Below are 24,129 nucleotides of genomic sequence, written 5' to 3' on the forward strand. Positions count from 1 at the left end.
AAATCCTTGGTAAACATTCATGAGCCGAAGACAGAAGCATCTTCGCTGCACTTTCCTCCACAATAACCTCGGAGTGGCAGACGCTGGACAATGGAGGAGGAAGTTCTGCCCGACCAGACGAGGAAATCCTGCACTCAGCGTCTTTCCTCGGGGAAACGAGAATTTGTTGCGTCCAGAGTTGTGTGGCTAACAGTCACTCACACATGTGAGGTTTGTCGTCGCTCCTGGTTTCTCTCCAGGCCCGGGAAAGACCAGTCTCTGGTTTCTTCTCAGGGGGGGGGGGGGGGTCGTGGTTGGAGGTGGGGTATAAATAGCAACGCAATTTGACCGACTCCACTCTTAGCCACGTCGTGTGGTGGTTTCACGGAGACTTGAGACAAGATGAAGTCAAGCCGAGGTCCAATAGTTCCGTTGAGATAGAACTCCACGAGAAATGTATCATCTTTTCCAACAGCTGTGTCGCTTTTTGCCCTGGTTACTACAACTGGTGTCAGAAGAGGTTCTATTAGGGTCCTGAATACGTACCACCCCTAACAACAAGTAGGTCTAATCCTCCAAACACCTGAAACTCATTCTTACGAGAAAGATCGAGGCGAGTCATTCGTCAGAGATTTGGAGTAGATACGAAACTTAGAACCAACTCAGGAAAAACGGCAGACGATGCAGTTGTGACAGAAACAGCTACAAAGACTGTAAGAAGATCCCAGCTCATCTAGCTCCTGCTACCTAGCTTACTTGGTTAACATAGCTCTCCTTGTTAACCTAGCTTGCTTTGCTAACCTAGCTCACCTGGCTAACCTCCCTTTCTTGGCTAACCTAGCTGACCTGGCTAACGTAGCTCACCTGGCTAATGTAGCTCACGTGGCTAACCTAGCTCACCTGGCTATCGTAGCTCACCTGGCCACCTAGCTCACCTGGCTAACGAAGCTCACCTGGCTAACCTAGCTCACCTGGCTAACGAAGCTCACCTGGCTAACCTAGCTCACCTGGCTATCGTAGCTCACCTGGCTAACGAAGCTCACCTGGCTAACCTAGCTCAGCTCACCTGGCTATCCTAGCTCACCTGGCCAACATAGCTCACCTGGTTCAAATAGCTCAGCTGGCTCTCGTAGCTCACCTGGCTAACGTAGCTCACCTGGCTAACGTAGCTCATCTGGCTATCGTAGCTCATCTGGCTATCCTAGCTCATCTGGCCAACATAGCTTACCTGGCTAACGTAGCTCACCCGGCTAACGTAGCTCACCTGGTTAACGTAGCTCAGCTGGCTAACGTAGCTCACCTGGATAACGTAGCTCACCTGGCTATCCTAGCTCACCTGGCTAACGTAGCTCACCTTGCTAACGTAGCTCAGCTGGCTAACGTAGCTCACCTTGCTAACGTAGCTCAGCTGGCTAACGTAGCTCACCTGGCTAACACATCTCACCTGGCTAACACATCTCACCTGGCTAACACATCTCAGCTGGCTCTGCTCCAGTTCCCACAGCCAGCAGCTGCCCCGTCAGGCGTAAAGAACAGCAGCTCTGTATCTACTGGACATGTGTAAAGTCTCTTGTGTGGCCCAGAGGAAGAGACATCAATTACAGGATTTCCAGATCCTTCCATTGTCCGGGCCGCTCGGAGGCCTCACCATCTCTGGACAAAAGCCACCACTGTGGTCCGGCAGCTTTCATAACGTCAACACAGCTCAGTTTCTTTATGGTTATTAAAAAAAGAAAAATCCCAACACTGACCACATTCCTGACATAGATAGCCGGCGCGGAGCTGGACCACGCTCTGGGAAAATCCAGTTTTCGGAATTAAGTCAACAGCAGAAAATCCCTGCTGATCCACACAAGAACAAAACACGGACTCACAAACATCTGCAGCAACACACACCACGTCTCAGGACAACACAAGGTCTAAGAATAGCAGCGGATCCTTTCACACCACGACCCCTTCACACCTCGTCGTCACCCTCGTAGATGAATGATTGACGGGCGACAACAAGGACATGTGTTTCCTAGACGAGGCCATGATGGAGATCATCAATTAATCATCAATTTACTCATTACTGCCAGCTAGCATTAGAATTTATTAAGTCAAAAATATGAATAAATGTCCGTTTTGTTTACATAACGAACTGAATGTATTTATTTAATACAAATTATAAAGTCAAAATTATGAATAAATGTGTTTGTTTTCTTTATATATAGTTTGGGTATCATAAAGTAGAACATATAAATAAATGTGTTAATATAAAAGTATAAATAAATGTGTAAGTTTGTATATATTTATATGATAAGAAAAAATAAACGTATTTATTCATTACAAATTATTCAGTAGAAATTATGAATAAATGCATTTGTTTTATTTCTATATATTTAAGAAAATAATCAGTTTAAATCATTCATTTTTATACATGTTTTTATATTTTTTTTAGATTTGATCAAGATTTAAGGTTGTTTTCTTGTTTGTTTTTTAAAGAAACAGAAGATAAAAAAATAAAATTAATCCTGAAAGTCGACAAACTTTTGGTTTAGAAATAAAAAAAACATAAAAATGACATCTCTCCTTCACCAACAGTGGAAACAAATAACGTTTGTGTGCCGTTAGGGAGTCATTGGGGATTAGAAAACTAAAAATGTATATTTTAAAATGATATTATTTACCCTCAAGTCAACTCATAACACAATGAGACGTTCTAGACGTTAAATTGTGACCATATAAGGAGTTCCTTTGTGTTGTCGTGTAGGAAGTGATTGATGTTGTAAAAACAGTGACACCGATGTTGTGACGTCTTGAGATGTTTGTTCCTCCGTCAACACAACTCGACGCCAGATCAGCCTCGATCCAAGAAGACCCACCAGCCGACGTCTCCCCTGAGGGTCCGGCTGAGGCTCCTCGTCTTGCTCGTGGGTCTGAGTCGCTGGTGCTGCTGATAAGACTCTGGCAACATATGGTCTCGCTGAAGATACAGCAGGGGAGGGGGGCCCCCCAGATCCAGACCACAAGATCTGACGATGTTCAGAAAATTGACCCTACACGGAGGGCAGGTTGAGGGAGAATCGGCCATAACATTACGACCACTGAAGTGAAATCTGTGTGAGGATTATAAGGAAATAACTTTCAAGGAATCATCTGTCGGGTGTTGAACCTAAAACCTGACACACAAAGGTAGCTTGAAACTGTTCACTTTTGCTCCGCTGCCAGGAGCAATTACTCTCCGCCACGTTCCCATGAGCAAATAAAAACAAACTAGTAGCGCCACAGTTGGATCTCACACACACACACACACACACACACACATTCTACGACTGTGTGGCTTCAGTCAAGACTGGACAGCTGACGTGTTGAAGGTTCGAGTCCCGGCGGACGACACTCGAGCATCCGCCGACAAGACTCGGTGAACCGTTATCTGGAGGTCGACCTGATGAACTTTGACCTCAAGATAACCTTGGACTGAACCAGAAGAAGCAGCTTAAATTTGTTTTTAGAAATAAAATTTCAAGCAACACGAAAACAAGACAGAGGAAACTGTCAATCAAACTGCAGGTGAAACTTTTGTCGTTCAGGGATTCGAACCCGAGACTCCGAACATAATGAATGACACACTCAGGTAAACACACCTTAAGAATCTTCCCTTTTAAAATCATGAGATGGAAATAAATGACAAAAACATGTCCATATGAGTGAAACACATGATAGAATAGCAGAAAAATATTAATATTTCTGTCACTTTTGAGCTCGTCCATCAATCAAGTGTGAAATATTGTTTAACATCAGAAGAATATTAGATCTAAGCAAAGACTTACTTGAATTATATCAGAATTAACATAAACATCAAGAACATAAAAGCCACTAAAGGTCCAGACAACAAAAGTCAGCCATGAAATGTTCCGTAACATTTCAAATGTCATCGATAATCAGCAACAATATTTCAATTGTATGAAAATCACAAGGTGCGTTTTAAAGAATATTACGGTGAAAGTCAAGTTGACAGAAAGCAACACCAAACTCCATTCACTTTTCAGGCAACTCTAAAACAGAAATCACTTGACAGAACCGAGTACAGTATTACAAATAGACAATTATTTTATCTAAAAGAAAAGCCGATTTGTTCAGCGACATCAGCTCGTTTAGTTCCAGCTTTCAAAACAGTCCCCGAGTGAACACGAAGAGCACAACAGCACAAGATGTAACGTGTGTTTTTTTGCGTGGAGTCCGGTGGCATGTTTTGACTCCCCTTGTGACGCGCGCCAACAACGTGTAGAGCTTTAAAGAAAAACACAAACTCACGGACTGAAGGAAGAGCAACTTGCGAACATAATCCCGCTCCGTGTTCAGGATCTCGTTCAGAACACAGAGCCGCAGGCGCTGCTGTCGGTCCGAGTCCCTGCCGGCGTGGAGTCCGTTCTCCGGGGGTCCGTCTTCCTCGTCCATGACGGTCACACACACACGCGCTCGCGCCGGAGCTTCACTTCATCCCAGAACAAGTTTGTGTTTGGAGTCCGAGGTGAGGCGCGTGCACGAGGACGAGGCGCGCGAGTGAGAGTGACACACACACACTGACACACACACACACACGCTGGAACTGAGGCTTCAATCAGAGGAGTGGGAGGGGTGTGTGTGTGTGTGAGCCAGAGGACGCACACACACACACACACACATCACAATTTCACTTTAATAACATGTTATTTTCGTTAAAAAAAAAAAGGTGTTCAATGATGATTCAGTGTAGCTTCCGTTAGCTTAGCATCGATGACGTCAGAGGTCAGGTCGCGGGGGCAGCAGCTGAAGAAGAGAAGTGGAGATATTAGATTTTATTTTATTTCTTAAGCAGGGTAAAAACAACAACTAAGGAAAAATAAATAAATGCAGAACATTAGAATGTGTCAGATCGATCCAGTTATTTCACAGAGTTATTTAAATCCCGTTTACAGTTTATTTTGCGGTGTTTTTCTTCCTCTTTTGTGTAAATAATATTCGTTAATTCTTCTGGTGTTGTTTCCTTTTTTTGCAAGCCACAAACAAAAGTATTGTCTTTATTCAGTACGATAAGTAACAATTAAAACAACTTATATTTTTATTTCATACATATATTAAGAGAAAACTAGTATTATAAACTCCAAAACCCACATTTTTATTCTTGATTTTCACCATAACTTCCTTCTTACTTGCTTCAAAAATCGAATATTTTTAACGACCAATTTATGGACGAAAATCCAATTAACATGGGTGAAGCGCCCTCTGGTGGATATCTATGCGTAACTGCAGCATAATAAAACGAATTAAAATGCAACATAAGGTTAGACGCTGTTTTTTTTGTTGATAACTCTATTTTAATGAACACTACGATAGTTATAAATATTTGACGATAATAACAAGTTAATAATTAACAGTAGGAGGCGTCATTGAGGTTAATTAAACATTCATGAGCGACATATGCTGAAGCAAGAGTGAAGAGTTATTAATGAATTATTAACGAGCAGGGACAAGTTTTTATGGGGAAAAAAATGTTGTGTATTTGACAATGAAAGATTGTTATCAGATATCAAACATCAGTTGTGACACCTGGAGCTGTTTTTATAATCTCCAAGTCCACAAACCGCCCTGGTCCCCGGAGACACACCCCAACTGTCTGTTTCTACCTTCAACACCCATCAAAGGGGTTCGTTACAGTACTTTTTTTTATACTTCAATAAAAGAGGCCGTCAGATATTTATACTTTAACAGTTACTACTACGATATTTCTATGTAAATATTGACTTAAGCTGAAGAAGGAATTCATTGTTTAGACGTCCTTTCTGATGTTCCTGTCTCGCAGCGGTCAGTGGCGATCAAACAGGAGAATGAAAGCCGTGGTGGTGAACCGGAGGTCACTTCCGTCGTACCCCAGGTACAGGGGTCAGGGGGGTGAGGTGGGGCACCCAGACAGCTGGGTTGAAGCGCATCCACTGGTCATAATGTTTTGGTAGAATGTGGGTCAGGGAGAGAATTGAACACCAGCTGGGATCCAGAACCGGCTCAATGAAATATTCATGATAAGTGCTGAGATCGGTCTGGATTTTTTTGGTCGTTTCCTGAACACAACTTGAATAATATTCAACATGAACGTCCGACACGTTGAGAAAGAGAGATTTAAAATGTCAATAATAGTTTTAATTGAAGCATGTTACATTCAAAAACTCACACTCGCGCTCACACACCTCAGATGCGTCTAATAATTGATTATTTGGCTAAGATATATTTACACGTCGTCCTTCTATACACCACAAAAGTCTTAAATATCAGCAAGTGTTCATTCCCGGGTGGGGGGGGAGTGGAGAGGGGGGGGGGGGGCGAAAGGTTTGGCGTGATAAAAGTCACATGATGCTGCGTTGAAAAAGTGGCCACACGAACGTATGTACAGGAAAGAAAAGTTAAAATGTGCTCAGTGCGTAAGACTTCAACGACGACAAGCCGGCGTGTTGATTCAGTGTCTGCTACATGAACAAGCCTGGTCTTTGAACGCATCGTGATCCCTTCAGGAGGAGAACCGTAGTGTCGTCGTCAAGCGTGCGGAGAAGCAGGACATGTAGCGAGCTGGACGGAAGACTTCAGTAGTGAGTGGACGTCCTCGGCGTCTAAAAGGTTCTCGATCCCGTCAAGGCAGCGAAGTCCCCGTAAAAATCCTCGGCTGAACTCGTGACAGACTCTGGAGTCGAAGGCAGAATTCGTATATAAATAGGGAACGGTAGAAATATAGAGTCTCTGATTGGCCGGGGGGGGAGGGGGCGGGGTTAGAGCTGGAGCCGGCCCTCGCCCACCTCCCGGAACAGCGAGGTGTAGAACTCGGGCTCCAGCTGCTTGTTGCGGTAGCGCTGGACGATCTCGGTGATGCGCTGCTTCCTCCTCACGTGCGGCGGGTTGTACGAGTCGCTCTCCAGACGCTTCCGCCGGCACACGTTGATGACCGTCTGTCGCACCAGGAAGCCTGCGGGGGCAGAGGTCAGCGGCGCTGCAAACACAAGAGCCTGAGGGGGGGGAGTTACCGAGCGCCCGGCGGCTGACCACCATGCCGTCCACCAGAGGGATCACCATCCCGAACTTCCCCACGGCCCCGTGCAGCCGGATCCTGAAGAGGCCGGTCTTCAGAGGCTGGATGAAGACGAGAGGGACGTCCTTCTCTAGTAACCCCGACCTGCAGTCAGACACGTGTTTGAACGTCGTGAGACGTGTCGTCACAAAGTCGTTTTATTTTGAAAGTTACGAGATGTCGTCGACTCAAACGTGACCAATAAAATATTTCAAGTGTTGAAGCTTGTTGAATTTAGTTACCTTTTTTTTTATAATTTAATAAGTTGTATAATTAAAGGTTTTTATTAAACAATGAAATTTCTAATATTCTAATATTTTTAAAATGTTTTATATTCTGAATCCAATAATTAAAAAATACATTCTTTTTAAATGAACAACTAAAAAAATACTTTTATAAATTATTAGCCTATTAAATTTAAATAATTTGACATTTTTGTTGACATTTTCTTTTAATTGAAGTTCTTTTGTGTATTAAATTAAAAATAAATAAATAATTGAATTAAAAACATTTGAATATTTTTAATGTTTTTGGATGCATAGAATTCCAATTATTCATTATTCAAAACCAATTTTCTTTTTCAATGTAGCCTTTTTTAAATTAAAAAAACAAGGCCACCAGACAATATTGAAAGAGTACTGAGCCATCAACCTTTCAGCCAATCATGAGACGCGCTGACGATCATGTGACGACGTACAAGCACTGGCGTGTCAATTTATCATGGAATCAAATGGATTAAATCTAAAATATATATTTTTAATAATTGGAAAATTAAACTCTCTATATATTGCTTTTATTTATTCCATTTTTTTTTAAAACAAACCCAACCTTTTAATGAACAAATGATTGAAAAACAATTTTTAAAACATTAAAAACAAATCAAAGCTTAAACATCCGGAATGTTAGATTCAACGATCAGATATAATGATGGCATGAGTGACAGGTACCTGCAGGAAGAACTGTTGCTCATGCTGGCCTCCAGACCCGTGCTGGTTTCTGCCAGCAGGTCCGACAGCGGGAAGTTTTCTGGCGGGAAAGAGACAAACGTCAACCACGTCCTGAACCCAATGTTCATCTGGCGGCTCAGAACTCACCGATGTCGTCGAAGCGCTCGACCCAGACCACGAACACTTTGGTCTCCGGGCCCAGAGGAGGGAAGGACTTGCCGGTGGACGACCTCTTGCTCTTGACCAGAGGACTCAGCTGTGAGGAGGAGTCGCGTCAGTCACCACCATCAACCACCAGAGCCGCAAAGACCTCACCTTCTTGGCCGACTCCAGGTTGTCCGAGTGGTTGGGGAAGAGCTCCAGGGTGAGGTTGGGTTGTTTGAGGAGGGTCGGCATGAGGTCCGAGTTGATGTCGGCCTCGAGGGTGGAGTCGCTGTGGACCGACGACTCCTCTGAGGAACGACAGAAACATCAACCTTCACGTTCCTCTCGCGACATCGTCGTGACGACTGACCGGAGTTCTCCGACAGCGAGGGAACGACGAAGGCGATCTCGGTCAGAGCGTCGGCGTAGTACAGGACTTTCTTCTCGCCGTTGAACACGGAACCTCCGCTGTCTTCAGGAGTCGCTGCTTCTTCTGCCACAGATGGAGTTTGTGTTTTCATCCACGAGGGGTTTCGTCCGACCTCGCGCGCCGACACTCACCCGTCTGCTGGCTGTCGTGGTCGGAGCAGGAGTTCAGGGACCAGCTGGTGTACAGGTGACCCGTCCAGCCGGGATGACGTCCCACATCCACAGGCCAGCCCAAGGACATGAGGAACTCCAGGAAGTGATGCTGGACACTCGCCGACGACTCCACGTTTCTCAGGATCTAGAAGACAATCGTGACTTTTGATGAAATTATCTTGAAAGTGTCATCAATTCATTTTAATATTATTTACATTTTAAGGTAAGGTAAGGTAAGCTAAAACTTTATTGATCCCGAAGGAGACCTGTAAGGTAAGGTAAAACTTTATTGATCCCTCAGGAGGTCTCCTTCGGGAAATTGTTTTTTACCAATAGCCAGCAATTTTTCATAAACAATAAAAAATAATACATAAAAAATAAAATAAGAAGAGTTTTTTAATGTTCAATTCATTGGTTCCCAACCCCTGGTATGAGGACACGTACCCTCAGTGAGATGTTTGTTACCGGGTCATACAAAGATATATATTTTTACAATTTATGTTCTATTGATTATCAATGTCTGAAGTATTTTCTCTTAAGTAACATTAGCTTCTTGACCTGTCAGTCAAGTTTACTCAATAGAATCAAAAATTTAAACTAGTGAAAATGAGTTAAAATCAGTCGTATAGAGTTTATATTTTAGCATTTATATCTGAAGGTTTGAGGAATTAAAAAAAAGTAAAAACTCATCTGTATGATATGGTCTGAAAACACATGAAAACCAAACTTAGATGATGGTTTTGAATGAGTTTACTTTTATAACTCATCATCACTTGAGTTTATAACCTCATAAACTACGCAGCTATTTCCTTGCCTCACTCCCTCTCAGTGAGCTCAGCACTGCTGCCATTAATTCACATGCGTACTACTATCAGTGGGAGGTTTTTATTTTTTGATCATTATTAAATTATTTATTGTAGCATCCATTGGTTTTTAACTGAGAACTCTTGGTGAATCTCTTAGGTTCGAGTTTTTCGGAGCAAGATCTAGATAGAAACGAGCAACAGAAGAAAAAGACGGAGATGTTTGGTTCACCTCGTGGCTGCTCTTCTGTCCGGCTCTCACGTAGAAGATGAAGACGGTGTCGAACGGCCGGCAGGGAAGCAGGTCCAGGTAGCTGACGTCATCGAAGAACCCGGGCAACGACGAGTCCAGGCCGATCAGGTGTGGAGGTAGACGACTGTTGTTGGGCTCCTGAGGGCCACAGACCACTCGCTAGTAGAAGAACATCTTGTGGACGAGTCGGAACCAACCTTGAGCGCCTCCAGAGACAGGAAGCCGAAGTGAGAGAGGAAGAGTCGCGCCGTCTGGAACTCCTGCGACGGCGGCGGAGGTTTGCAGTCGATCTGCGGGTCTGGGAAGGACTTGGACTTCCAGATTTCTCCGCTGCTGCGCTCCAGCGAGCTCTCGTACTCGATCTGCTTGCTCATGAGGATCCGCAGCTTCTCGTGTTGGAGCTCCAGCTGAAGACACCAGCAGACGTGTTCAGTGAGTGAGCAGAGCAACGATGGCAGAAGTTAGTGCCGCCTCAGTGATGGAGTCACCAGTGGTTACAGCTGGATCAGTGTTGGTGATACTGAGATCACAAGAGGAACGACTGTCTTGTTAGGAATCACCTCAATCAAATATTAAGTGGTTACATTTATGTTGAAATGTTATTATTAAAACGCTGTTTTTGAAGTATTGAAATATAGATTTTTTATTAAATAATTGAATAAAAATAATTTGTATATTGAAAGGTTGAATTTTATTAAAATAGTTTTCATAAATAAATGATTAAAAAATAATTGTAGCTTTGTGCCGAATAAAAACTATGGTATTCAGAATAAATACATTTTGAAAAACAAATTGAATTAGAAGAATCAACTGTGTGTGGTAAATAAAATGATTAATTATTTTTTCTATTAATATATAAATATTGTTTGAGGTTTCAATGCATTTGAAAAAAATTTCAATCTTTAAATATAGAAATAATTCAACTCAATTATTTAAAAACAATAAAAAAAATTCAACCTTTCAACGTACAAATTAAAAATATATATTTCAATGCTTAAAAGAATCTAATCTAAGAATTTAAATAAAAAAAATCAAAGTCGAACCATTCAATATTCTAATGCCACCGATGTACTTTTTCCTCTTTATCTATTTTGGACTTTCTTGTCACGACTTTTAATTTAAGAACTAGTTTGATTCGAAGGAAGTGTCACCAGAGTTCCGACACCACAGTGACAGCACAACAAACCCCCAAAAAACTCACGTAGCTGTTAGTGACTCTGGACTCATCGTGTCGGCCCAAACACACCTGATTTTTACGACAGCACAGCATAAACAAAGTGAAACACTCGTCGGACACGAAGCCTAATGATCTCTCGCACCTCTTTGCTGACGATGTCGTCCAGGTCTGGGATGCTGACGTCGGCTTTGACCAGCGGGATCTTGTCCACCTCCTCCGGGAAGGGTCTCTGCTTCACGTTGTACTTGATGCCAACATCGTTGTTGGGTTTGGGACGTCCCTCGGGGGCGAACACCTGCTGTGAGACAGAAGAGAAAGAGTCTCTTAAAACAATTACTTTAATCAAAAGGTTCTTTTCAAATGCTGACCCAGAATTTTTCTTTCATTTCTAACTTGTTTTTTGTGTTATTCTTTTTCTAAAACCCTTTTATTTTGATACATATGTTTATAAAACATTTTTAGAAATAATTATAAATAATATTTTTTCCATCTCTCGATAAAACACAGCATACTTAAGTTTTCATAGTTGAAGGTTAAAGGAAACTAACATTTAAATAAAACCAGAGCTGGTATTCATTTAACAAAAAGAAAAGAAAACAGCTGTGCAAGCTCACCCTCTGATTGGCTCGTGCTCCTCTGGGCTGATGGAAGAGCTGCATGGTCCAGGCGTGTCTTCCAGCTGTGCCTCTGATCAGAACCGTGACTGATGGACTCGGGTCTGCGTGTCAAACAGTAACGCGTTAAGTCACACGGACACTGAGCTCCGAGCCGAGGGAGGATCACTGACTCTGCTCGTTTCCCAGCGGCTGCTCCAGCATGGCCAGGATGACGGAGTTGTCCAGGACAAAGTAGCGGAAGTTGCTGGCTCCTGTGGAGCTCAGCCTGGCGTAGCGGATCAATGTGTCTTCGTTCAGCAGGCTGCAGGTGGAGGCGGGTCCGCTGGGAGAAGGGAAGGCCCCGAGCACCTGCATGATGCTGGAAACCACCAAAGCAGAACCATCATTAATCCCAGGGATCTGGGTCAAGAGAGCTGAAGCAGCATGTTAACAAGAGCATCTTTACTGAGACAGAAGGACCTTCTATGTTAGGGATGTCAAAGTTTAAAATGTTAAGACACATGCAACAAGGGCTTCTAGCCGTAGTGTAAACGGTTACACATCTGAGATGTATGATCTTTTTATAACACAGTTATAAACAAACACACTATATAAAAACTAGGCGCCTCTGTCTGCATTCAAACACTTCCTAATCCCATTACAGCAAAAATCTTCCAGTCGTAATCTGACAAAAAAGTATCCTTCACTATTCAGGTACAAAATTAAAGCCAACATATAAGATAAGTCTCAGATGTTTCTAAACGGTCATGATTTGTTATCTGTGTAAGCATTTAGACATGTAGATGTTGACACCCCTACTATTGGCTGCAGACATGATGGTCTCACCAGGACAAAGTGGCCTCGGCTGCCTCCTTCACCCTCATAGATGCAGGGTTGTGCTCCTTCTCTGCTTTGTGTCGCACCTCCTGCTCCGCTTTGGACTTGCTGCCCGAGATCCCGAGCTCCACGATCTCCAACACTTCCATCAGACAATCCTGGTGAAGAAGAAGTTAAGAGGAGATGCCCGAGTCGGAGTAAGAACCGTGGCTCACCTTCTCGTCCAGCATGTCGGGGTGCTCCGTCAGCCAGACGCACAGGAACTGGAAAGCAGCCACGATCATGGAGTGAAGGTCTCTGGACTGAAGTGGGGCTGGGCGGCTGCACTGGTACACGATGTAGCCACATATGGAGACCACGGCACGCTTGCGGTCAGAAGAGTCCACTCCCACCTTGATCTGCACACAAAGACGTTTGGTGGAACATGCTGGATGAGCTTCAGAAGTCCAGTAGCATGAAAGGATTGTAGCGTGAGTGCAGTACCTTGGCCAGTCCAGCCAGGAGCTCCAGCGCTGCCAGCGAGATGCTCATGTCCTGCTTCCACTGGGAGTTGAGCCGCTGCGTGACCAGGTGGATGCTGCGCACCAGCAGCCCGGCTGCCGTATCTGAAAGAGCTAGACCATGTGACACCCCGAAAAACCAAACACCGCAAAGAACAGAGCGAGAGCAGGAGGAGGGAGAGAGAGAGAGTCAGCAGCGCCACCACATGGCCTTCATAGAAGAATCATGCTTTTTAGAGACACAGCAAACATGTGAAGTCAGGTAAGGCTGAGATGATCATCATCGGTGTTTTGAGTTTTTTTCATGTTGCCAAAAGAATAAGCATATTGTAAGTTAAGACTTTCCTACGAGTGGTACATGTCAATCAATCTACCGTATTGTCGTTGGCTCACACATCCTAAGAGCCACTAAAAAAATGTTTATTCATTAGTAATAAATAATATAGATCAGATTTTAAGTCATTCCGTCTTATATCCTGGGAACCATTGAGGTAATATTAGTCAATAAATATTAGAAACAAACAATAACAGCATATATGTCGTCTATATATGCCATTAAATATGAGCCAACTTCCAGAAAAACCCAAGATGGTGGTTCAGCCTAATCACTCAGCCTTACAACAGAATAGGGATGGGTATTAGTTCTCTAAATATTAGTTGAACATTCATGGTACCCATCCCTACTAAAGAAAGATTGTTCATCACAGCAGCGTGACCTACAGAGACATTTGACCCAACGCCTCTTGACTCTGAAAACCACTTTAACCACGTTAGCTATGCGAGAAAAGCAGAGTTCCACATGTTAGTAGCAGCAGATCTCGTGTCCCCTCATCCCTCCTGAACCACCGGTTGGTTTCAGTCTCACCGTAATCTCGGAGCAGAGCCTGAGCCGGACGCTCGCAGTCGGGGCTGGTGGCCTCGTTGCTGCCGCCGCTGCTGTAGCTGATGCCGCTGTTGCTGCGGCTGTGACTGTGACTCTTGACGTTCATGTGACTCCCGTCAAGACTCCCCTACGAACACGCATGACAGTGACTCGCCGCTCCAGACGGCACTTCTGAGCGATTCTTACCGTCTCGGTCTGCGTTCCTATGGACTCGAACAGCGCCGAGTCTTGAACGATGTGAAGCATTGCCCCTGAGAGAAGAAACCGTTCAGTCTTCATCATTTTTCAAAACGACTACAGTGATCCCTCGCAATATCTCGCTTCATCTCGCACTGCGACACTGATAAACAATGGCACTACATGTTTAAATATACAGTATTGTATCCAGTTTGAGTCAGGATTATCAAAGCTCCAAAACTCAACCACAAAACTTTGTCGAAGGCACTCATTACCGCACACCCATCTTAATTATGGTGCCAACAAAACAGTGAACTCCCATGATGCCTTTCTACACACTGCTCTATTACCTTCACTAAAAAGAACTGGAATTAAGGTACACGTCTATGTTGCCATGTGAAAATTTATCGGGAGCTGTGATTGGTTGGCTGGGCGGCAAAGCAATATGGAGAGCTGTTCAGGTCAGCGTTACTGAGAGGGCTGTTCAGTAGCTAATGTTGATGAATGCTGATAATTAATGACATTTAAACAAGTAAAAAAATAAAGGGACACTGCTTTTTCTTTAAATGTAGCCCGTGCATTTATAAAAGGGACCATTGTATTTTATTTAATCATGCTGAGTCGAGAGTAAAGGTATGTACCGAGTATGAGCTGTGTGTTGGTGGGGTCCGTCTCCGTCTGCAACGCCCCAATCAGGACGTTGACGAGTCGAAGCCTGAGGGACAGGAACGACACCGGCTGGTCGTGAGGAACATCCTCCTCGTTGAACTTCCCCTCCAGCAGGACCTGCAGGCAGGAAACCGACATGGACTTGATTTACCACTTTTCCACTTCCCGTTTCACACTCTCATCTGCGTAGATCCAAACTTACCTCCGACTGAATGTTGCCAAAGTGGTGAGGCAGCGGCAGCATGGCCAGCAGGATGTTGATGGAGGCTCTTCTCAGGTCAGTGGGGTTCACATACATCTTGAACTTTGAGAGCTCCCTGAAAACGTAAGATGAGCGAAACAAGGTGGAGTGTAAGCTTGTGTGCATGTGTACGCGTGTGCACGTTTACCTGTCTGGCAGGATGGTCTCCAGAGCTGCGATGAAGTAAGGAACCACCACGTTGATGCCCTTGAGGTCAGTGCAGAAGAGAGAAGAAGAGTTGAGGATGATGGAGGCGAGGACCGGCCTGCAGATGAAGTCTGAGATCTGGAGACCCTGAATCAAGACCATGTAGAACCTGCAGCCAAGGACAATGATGTACATCAATTTCACACAAGATACATTCAATCTTCAGATGATTCTTTTCATTCGTCATCTTCAAGTTGTCGTCTGGTTACCTGGACAGGTAAACCGGCAGGATCTCCTCTCCCGTTTTCTTGCTACAAAAAATGCGACAGAGAGTCCCGCAGGCTTCGGCTCGACCCGCCTCGTAGCTCTCTGGGAACTCGTTGGCGTCAAACATGGGATTAGACACCATGGAGTCTGTGGACATTTGGGAGCCCTTTCTCCGCAGCTCCAGGCTGACCTGCGTGGCTATCGCTGTGGAGAGAGCACACAGATATGAGAGGACCTTGAAAGGAGACCTGGACACTCCGGACACATGCACATACAAGGGACACGGCAAACGTCATGGTAGCTACTTTAACACGTCCATACGAGGAAAACCAAAGCAGCAAAAGCAAGACTCATGGTTCAAAGACAGCAAACACACTCGTTTCAAAGCATTCAGTATGAGGAACTCTGACACAAGAACTCTGCCTTTCTGGTTTAATCATGGAGAGGGTTTGAGTGTGGAGGCAGAATCCATGTGTCAGAGCCGTTGCTGTTGAAACTAGACCCAACATTCACTTCATGCATTGAGGCAACGAAGCAAACAAAATGAAGCAACTGAAGGAAACAGACAGAACAACAAATGAACTCCAGAGTGTCTGAAGCTGAATCCATTAGTGACACGCAAAAAGGAAAAAAGAAAAATGCTAACAAAAATAAGGTGGCACAGACGTTATGGTTGGTGACGATTGGTCAGTCGTGAAAACCCATTTCATCGCCTTTGGAAGACGCTGAGAGAACGCCGAGGAGCTTTATCCGACAACGGGTTGTGAAATCAATGGAAACAATGATGATAATGTTGATGGCGATGAAGAGGAGGAACTCAAACAGAAACTTTATCAAAGCAGGACAACTGGTTATAAAAAATAAAAATGCTGCCGATCCTACTTACAAGATTTATAAGAAAGGAGAATTTGGATAAAAGAGGCTGCAAGATAACAGAAAATAGTGGAGAGAGACAAAATCAAAGCAGATCCAAGATTTGTTGTTGTACTTGGGCATGAAGACTGATGATTTGTGACGTCACACCCAACAGGAGACACGACCAGGACACCAAAAGCTGATGACGTGACAACTTTCCCTTTTGTTGACTTAACACAGCAGTTTCCTCATGCAGGACTCAGCATTTATTTTATGGTGACTGAAAGCTTCCGACGGTTTGTTTGGCTTTAGTTTGAACTGCTTGTTTTTGCTTCAAAACAACTTTTAGAAAAGCTACAATCACAACTTGACTTCTCACTATAGCCTTCGATTAGGAGGGTAAAAGCGCGTCAGAGATTGAGTTTCTAAAGTGGTTTGTTGTCATAATAAAAGCAACTGGAAAGAAGCTTTTGAGGGAAAAAAAGAAATGTACGTTATGAGAATTTAACAATCGCCCTCTCAGTCACTTTTATCATAATTCAAACACATCTTATGTCTGGTCCCAGCATGCCTCACTCTATGGTAGGCAGTGGGATGAGCTGATAAAGCAGGATAATCAACAGTAATGGAGCAATAAAGAAAAAGGGGTGAAATTTTGATTTGGCAAACATTTAAGTTAAATTGGTGCTTTCAGTGTTCATCAAGTGTTAGAACTTTTGGAATTGTAAGGTCAATAGATGGCGCCAATATATTCAGAAAAACTTACAATGTATAATGTTCAAATTATTTTTAAGTTTCCAAGATGATCAAGTCCAAGTCAAGTCGGGAGGTTTTACCACCAAGTTTAAGTTTTTTAAGTGAGCCGCACAAATGTCACACTTTACAATCCAGGACGTGAGCAAAGATGGCAAATATATCAGTCAGTAAATGCAAACATTTAATAGGCATTTGCCACAAAAACCACAGTACCGCTGCGGCGCTACTGTTTTTTTGGCACTTAAAACAGCACTTGGATGTAAATGGATTAGAATCCGATGAGGCCCACCAGACACGGAGACAGGTTTGAGCGAGGACAGTGAGAAAAAGGAGACAACATACCGACGACGTACGTTGAAAAGTAACAAACATCAAAAAGAACACAGAGAACCACACTGATGAGCAGCAACCAAACACCCACCTGCCCATGCATGAACGTGTGACTGGACAGAATCGCGTCTTACCGGTCATGCTGGGGTCTCGGCTCAGGCCGCTGTGGAGCTTACAGTGGACCAGCGCGGCGTCGAAGAGCCACTGGCCAAACAGGTTTAGGATGCTGTTGACTTTAGGCCGCGCCGGTGCTGGAAGGGGCCGGGACTCCCAGCTGGTCTGGTTTGGACTGGACAACAGTGTCGGGGAGGACGACTGTTGCTGCTGCTGCTGTTGCTGCTGCTGCTGCTGGGAGGATTTTGTAGGCTGGTTGCTGCTTCCCTGCAGAAGGTTGGAGACAAATGTCAGAGGAAACACTGTTGTAAATGACTCATTTAGCTCACTCAAGCAATTTGGTGAAGGTCAAGTTCTTCCAGATTTGCTCTCTATTTGCTATGGTTGTTCTGCTCAGTTTCACACAAATGTTACTACTTTCACAATGTGTCCTAAAATAAAAAAGATTAAAACAACTTTTTAAAATGTTATGCTGAAATTTGCTGGGATTTAAAAGGAAATATTTTGACTTACTGGGGCAGCGAATTAGATAAAGACATTTTTGCTTACATTTTTAAGGAGGGCATGCCTAGCAAAAAATTGGAAACCATTGCTTTGCTTTATGACAGGGGCATCCACACTTTTTTCAAAAGTGGGCCACATTTGATGACGATGAAAAAAAGGGCGGACAAATGTGGACAGCGCCATCATGCTGTAACTTTTCTCATCAGAGGTTAAAATACAAAGAGTTTTAAACCAGTTCAACAAAAAGTTCAGAACTTCTTCTAGAAGAGAAGTTTTCAACAATTTAGGAATTGGAATAACTTAGTTGAGATTTTTCATCTTTTAAATTCCTCTTGACATTTAAATTTAATTTACAATTAATAAAATGTTTTTGCATATTCTGGTTGAATAATACAGTTTATAACGAAGGCTTAAAGCCAAATAAATCTGAAAAAGGGCTGAACTTTGGTTATGACTTACAGCCAAAACCACTCAATAATTTGTTTTTCTAACATGTAGCTAGACTTATTCTTCCTAATAAAATGCCAGTTGAATCCAATAAAAGTGCGCTGAATGAGGGCTTACAGTGGAGCTCTTGCTTGTGGTTTTGGTGACCACCGTGTGCTTGGGCTTTCGGTTGTGGGGGGGTGTGGTGTTTGTGATCGAGGGGGGAGGCGACATGCTCATCCTGTTGACCGGCGTGGGCGGGGCACTGTCGGACCTTGGGCGGGAAATGCCTGTCAGAAGAAAGAGCAGGACATCAGACTAACAAAGGGATGAGCTTCATCTTGCTCCGAAGGGAAGAGCGATTGCGCTGATTCACACCCTGATCAGAGAGAGAAGAGCTGCACGACATCAAACAACAAGTTGTGTTGCTGATTTACTGCAGACACAATAATGAAAACACATTTAATCACAAGGCTAATAAGACATTTCCTGTTAAATCAAGCTCACTTAAAATTCACAAACTAAAGCTGCATTAGATTTAAAAATTATTCCAATCAAATTGAAGGACGAATAAATGATATCGTGCAGCCCCGAAGACAGAACAGATTTTAAAAAAACGACCACTATTGACAACGTGTGAGACAATTATTAGCAAATTTAACAAACATGCAGGATAGTTGTTAGACACAAATCACACTGATTTAACCATCTTGATTTGTACACATGGACCCCGATGACACCCTGAAAAGTGGGTCACTGGTGAATGAAACTCCTGCTCGTCATTGTTTGAGCAACAACCACAACTAAAGCCCAGCTGGTTAAATTCGGTCACCACCAAACCATCTCATTACTGCCTCGCTGGCGTCTGTACCATGAGAGAGCAGCGCTGGGAGGAAAGTGAACGCCCTCTCCCGTACCAATTTCTTTTCAACAGACACACCTACAGTGCAAAAAGAAGAATACACACTGACATGCTATCAAAACATACATTGAGGGCTAAAGGATGTCTGGAGATCAGTTTTTGATTTGTAATTTTAAGCTGCAAGTTCAAACTTTATCTACATAATTTTTTGAAATATAAGAAATAAGTTGGCTTCAAGGAAATGTGTGTCACTATATGTCCAGGAAATTTACTGACCAATGTGTTAGGACGGTTGCCAAATGCTGCAGTACAATTGGTCAGAAGAGCGAGTCTGTTTGTTTTCACATGTTATTTAGCAGGAGACTATCTCAAAGGTGTAACCTGATTTTACAAGTTGAAGTTGTTCTGCAAAAGACCAAAGACTTGTATGAAGTTTTCTAAGCACTAAACATCATACAAGTTTTTGGTTTTCAATGTAAAAAGTGAAATATTACAAAAATAAAAAAAAGATTACTTACTTACATTTGGTAGAAAGAGAAATAACTCAGTAAAGATAAGGGGAATATTTGTAGAGTATCTCTTAATAAACTAATAATTGTTTCTTACTTTCTCTAAATGTTTGTTTTCTGATGTTATCGTTTTATCTACTTATATATTCAAGTCAAATAATGTAAATAAACATAAATTAAAAAGTAAAATGTAGGCCACTTAAATCAGGAGGTGAATTCAAACCAAGTGTTGCTCGGCGGTTCTTACCCAGGAAGGCGTCCACCAGGCAGCTGACCCCCCTCATGGCCCGGAAGAAAATCTGTGGAAGTTGCTTGAGACAAGGATGCAGCACCACTTCCTGTGGGATGCCGCTGGGGTTGAGAAACTGCTCCTGGAACTTTGGAGTGGTGCTCACTATTGTGGGGTTGCTCAGATCCACAGGGTTGCTGCAGCAGAGGAGATCAAAGTCGAATATTGAGTCGAGTCACTCACACGGATGACTTGGTTCAACTTTTTTTTTTAAGCTTACTAATATGAAACTTTCTCAAGCCTCTTTAAGTTAATAATATGTTCTTCTGCGTCACTAATTTCCAGAAGCTGCCGTCAAAAGCATCTTGGATGTTGGTTTTCTATTTAGAAGGAAGACATTTTCTTGTTGCACCTGAGCATGTGGAGGAATCGGTACCAAGTCTGGGCCACACAGTCGCTGTCCATCTCAATTGGGATCAGGTTTGCGTCTTCGTCAGGGACTTTGAATGGTGGGAAAGACGGTCCGTGGGTAAAGCGTAAAAGTCTGATTGAGAGACAAAATTATCAATATTGTAAAACACAACCATTGACACTGTATCTTAGTAATAGTTTGATCTCTCGGTACATTCCAGTTACCAACCTAGAGGTCAGTGCACACGCCACGCGGCTCCACTGCTCCACCACAGGTGGGTGGTGTCGCCAGTTAGCCAGCATCTCTCTGGCAGTCTTCCAGTACGGTGGTGTCGGGAAGCAGCGCGCACATGCTAGCAGCCACACCTCGAACAGCACCGCCATCAGTTTCTCTGCTAGTTTCTCCGCCACACCGACTGAAACAGGGTAACTCCATGATCAAAGTGAACTTGAGCGAGTGTCGGGTGGAGCAGCGATTACCTCCGACCGTGGGCGGAGCCAGCAGCGTGTCGTTGATACGGAGCAGGAAGAGCAGCAGCACCTCCCAGGTTTCCCTCACCATGGCAACTGATTCTCTGGCCAGCTTCTGGACCGCAGTCAGAACCTGCTGGCAGAGTCTGATATGATTCAGACTGTGCGGTTCTGGCCTGGGGGGAGAAGAAGCGGAGCATCACAACAATAATCCCATTGAAACATATTGAGAATGTGATTGAACAACACATCTGGCCACAGCTTGACAGCAAAGCAGCTTGTCTGCAACTCAACAAACAAGACAAAGCAGCAGGTGTTGATTCAACATCACTGTATTATGAGTGGTTGGTGAACATCCAACACTTTCTTTGCATTGATTATATCAGGGCATAAGAACAGTTGTGACACAGAAGGTCGTTTACACCAGCAAAGCACAGGGTGTGTTTAAAAATGTGTAACTGATTAACGGCGTTAAAAATGATGCAGCACGTGTACATTTTGCAAGTTAGTGATGAAGGAAGTTAAGTTGTGGAAGTACATGTCAATTGTTCAGGTTGTTACAGCAACCACAGTAAAGTAGAATTTATATGGATTTTATTATTACTATTAAATAAATAATTGTTGGTAATAAACATGAAGTAGCAACAGTAGCAGTATAACTATCTATAATATCATAAAATGAAGAGCTATTAAAACACTTGCAGATGTTTGCACAGCAGCAATAGAAGAAAAAAATCTGTGTATATAAATGTGTTGCATTATCGGAGCTGCAGCAGCACAAGAGGAAAAAAATTTAAGAGCACAGCTGAAGTAGTAGAAGTATTATCAGGGTGAGGGCCAGCAACAGCACCAGGCGTCATGACAGTAGAATATAATAATAGCACTTGAGGCAGCAGGAATAGTAGACGAGATATAAGCAGCAGGAGTTTAGTGAAAGCAGGTCATCTTAGGTGACACAAAACCAGCTTTGGAAATGGAAAATTTGAGAAAAACACATTGGGTGTCAAGAGGCAGAAGGAAATGAAAGTTGTATGTAAAAAAAGATAATTGTGACGTACCTCGGTACAAAAACGTTGTACAGGTGTTTAAGGATGGTCTGGACGTACACATTGGGCTCCCTGACTACCGGCTGAGGCATGGAGTCCCGCGGCGACACCAGCGCCATCATCCAGTCAGTGTACACATCCACACACAGCTTCACCGTGTCCCCCTCCAGAGGGAGCGTGAGGCCATAGCAAAGCACCTCCATGGTCCACTTCACCTGCAGGCAAAACAAGGGAATTTAGATTTCACTGACACTTCAGCCTCAGCAAGCATTAGCCGTCCGCTCACCTCCTTGTCCGTCTTGAGGATGTTCTCCGTGGCGACGGGACTCACGGCGGTGCCCAGAGGTTTGACAACGGCATTGGCCACTTCGGTGCCCACGGTGTTGGGGTAGGTGTGCAGAACACTCAGGTGGCCCTGGTCACTCTGCACCACCAGTTGCAGCGAGCGCCACTCGGAGTACATGGTGCCAGCTTTTACCGGACTCTACTCGCACGTCCTGCCTCCACCTGCATGCACATGGATGTTTTTGGGCAACTGTCATGAACAAACAACAGCACTCTTTGAGTAGAGATGGAAAACTAAAATATAAATATACGTTCTAAGTTTACAGACATTACAGAAGAAGGTGAGTATGAAGAATTGACATGTTTTTATTGTGCCATATTCAAAAAGCTCTTCTACTGCTGTTTTGAAACGCCTTCTTGCTTGAGTATAACAGCTCTCATCCTTAACACTGTTAAAGTTCCACTCACCCTCGAAATAAACACAGGAGGATCTCACAATAAACCTTTTGTTTACGAGTGTTCCCTATATATGACTTCATCAATCATTCATTCTAAACTGCATCGACGTGAAGCATGCTAACACTGCACTTCCTCCCACCGGAAAAGATCTAGACAACATAAAAACAGTCGTAATACAAGTCCAACTGCCCGTCGGTTTTGTTTTTATAAAGCAATTCCACGTTCAGGGATTGTTTTTATTGTTAACTGAAGCTTCCTAACCAGAAACAGCTCAATAGTCAACAACCAGGAAACGGGAAGCTTCAGAAACCAGATGCTAGCTCACCGATGACACCTAGCTAACATTAAACCATTAACCACATTTAACCATCAAGCGAGAGACATTGGTTCCCATTAGAGTTGATAGATGAAGTTAAATATCGTCTAGTTCCGTGTCTAAAACTATTAAAATGTCATTTTAGGAGCTATATTATCGCTAACAAGTGGAGCTAACGCTAGCACTGTTCGTTGACATTAGCTGCTGTCATTCGCTGCTAGCTGGCAAACTTTGATGAAAGTCACTGATTTATGAACCTAGCCGCAGAATTTAAGATCGACGTCTTTACCTGAACAGGCTGGAATTGTTGTCATAACAGAAGTGCGGGTTTCGTGCGTGTCTGCAGCTCGAGTTAGACCAAAACAGCCTCCATCTTCGCAATGTCAGGACTGGAAGTGCACAAACACAAACTTGCACATCCACGACCCCCGTGGTGACAATCAGGTACTGCAGCAAATGTACTAAACAAATGTTTCAAATAAAATATTTAATGACATAAACAAGCATTTGTTCGTGGATCAAAGCCTCAAACAAACACAATCAATATAAAAACTATCTATATAAATTGTATCTATGATAAACTATATCTTATTATCAAACGTTAACTTCTTTATTATTTAAAGGCATTTATCCTTATTATTTACAATAATAGTGAGAAATAAACATGTTTTTTTTTTCAATTGTATGCAACCAACTTCAAACGAAATTGTGATTAAATGTCAGAGCGAGCCGCACAATAAAATAAAAATCTGTCTTGGGGACCCACATACATCCAGGAACTCAGTCCATTGACCAATTAAAAAGGTAAGTAAGTAAGTAATCAAATTATATTTGTAGAGCGCTTTTCCAGACCAGTCTTGTTCTCGGTGTTATCTTGATATTTTAAGTATAATTTATTGAGTTTTGTTTTGATTGTTTAAGCGCTGTACCCTGGGTGTTTTCTTTTTGAATTAAGTTCATCACTGTATGGTTTTCTGCTGCAAGTGTAATAGAGTAAAGTCGATTTTCTGGTTCTCAACTTAAATGATGTTGCTACAGAGTTCTGGAAATAAAGATATTTTCTGGTTTACTCCAGGTGAACGACTTATTCATCTCACCTGTGGGACACTGACCGGGGAGAAGTGAAGCCTGGGAGCCACATGCTGCCCCTTTGACCTTTAGGTTTATGCTTCTCTCTCGGGATCATAATAAGACTATAAAACTGAACATGTAGAAATATTTATGACAGCCAAATAACAATTACATATTATATTTATTTTTTTATTCTATACAAATAATT

At 43.2% G+C, this 24,129-nt stretch overlaps 2 protein-coding genes across 20 annotated transcripts in view; both read right to left on the reverse strand.

Moving 5' to 3' along the window:
* Positions 1-4,492, reverse strand: part of prex1 (phosphatidylinositol-3,4,5-trisphosphate-dependent Rac exchange factor 1) — a 62,593-nt gene extending 58,101 nt beyond the window's left edge. For 5 of the 7 annotated variants that reach the window (XM_087780701.1, XM_087780700.1, XM_087780703.1 and 2 more), the window contains exon 1: positions 4,276-4,491. In XM_087780701.1, coding sequence (XP_087636827.1) covers positions 4,276-4,419 — 144 coding nt within the window. In that variant the 5' untranslated portion in view covers positions 4,420-4,491. Of the gene's footprint in view, positions 1-4,275 lie in introns of all 7 variants that reach the window. The other 2 variants (XM_087780697.1, XM_087780702.1) reach the window with 1 other exon arrangement.
* Positions 4,493-6,618: 2,126 nt separating this feature from the next.
* Positions 6,619-23,249, reverse strand: ralgapb (Ral GTPase activating protein non-catalytic subunit beta). 13 transcript variants are annotated; one of them, XM_087780760.1, is made up of 33 exons: positions 23,140-23,249; positions 22,077-22,297; positions 21,803-22,005; positions 20,754-20,920; positions 20,503-20,689; positions 20,275-20,406; positions 19,881-20,059; positions 19,134-19,202; positions 18,401-18,552; positions 17,353-17,599; positions 16,164-16,199; positions 15,280-15,481; positions 15,012-15,179; positions 14,825-14,939; positions 14,595-14,739; positions 13,963-14,027; positions 13,759-13,903; positions 12,877-12,998; positions 12,609-12,791; positions 12,403-12,551; positions 11,748-11,935; positions 11,575-11,678; positions 11,103-11,258; positions 10,985-11,029; positions 9,981-10,190; positions 9,763-9,921; positions 8,707-8,872; positions 8,516-8,638; positions 8,317-8,453; positions 8,149-8,257; positions 8,002-8,080; positions 7,011-7,159; positions 6,619-6,952 (listed from the first exon to the last, which is right to left on the reverse strand). In XM_087780760.1, the coding sequence occupies exons 2-33, from the start codon at positions 22,251-22,253 to the stop codon at positions 6,759-6,761; spliced, it is 4,662 nt and encodes a 1,553-aa protein (XP_087636886.1). In that variant the 5' UTR covers positions 22,254-22,297; positions 23,140-23,249; the 3' UTR covers positions 6,619-6,758. The 13 variants fall into 13 exon arrangements, with proteins under 13 accessions (XP_087636886.1, XP_087636885.1, XP_087636884.1 ...); XM_087780759.1 differs by having other exon boundaries at positions 11,103-11,255; positions 12,877-13,007; XM_087780758.1 differs by having other exon boundaries at positions 12,877-13,007.
* Between the last annotated feature and the right edge of the window lie 880 nt (positions 23,250-24,129).

The sequence above is a fragment of the Callionymus lyra genome, chromosome 19, assembly GCF_982586985.1.
Source record: "Callionymus lyra chromosome 19, fCalLyr1.hap1.1, whole genome shotgun sequence".
In the NCBI taxonomy this organism is placed as follows: Eukaryota; Metazoa; Chordata; class Actinopteri; order Syngnathiformes; family Callionymidae; genus Callionymus; species Callionymus lyra.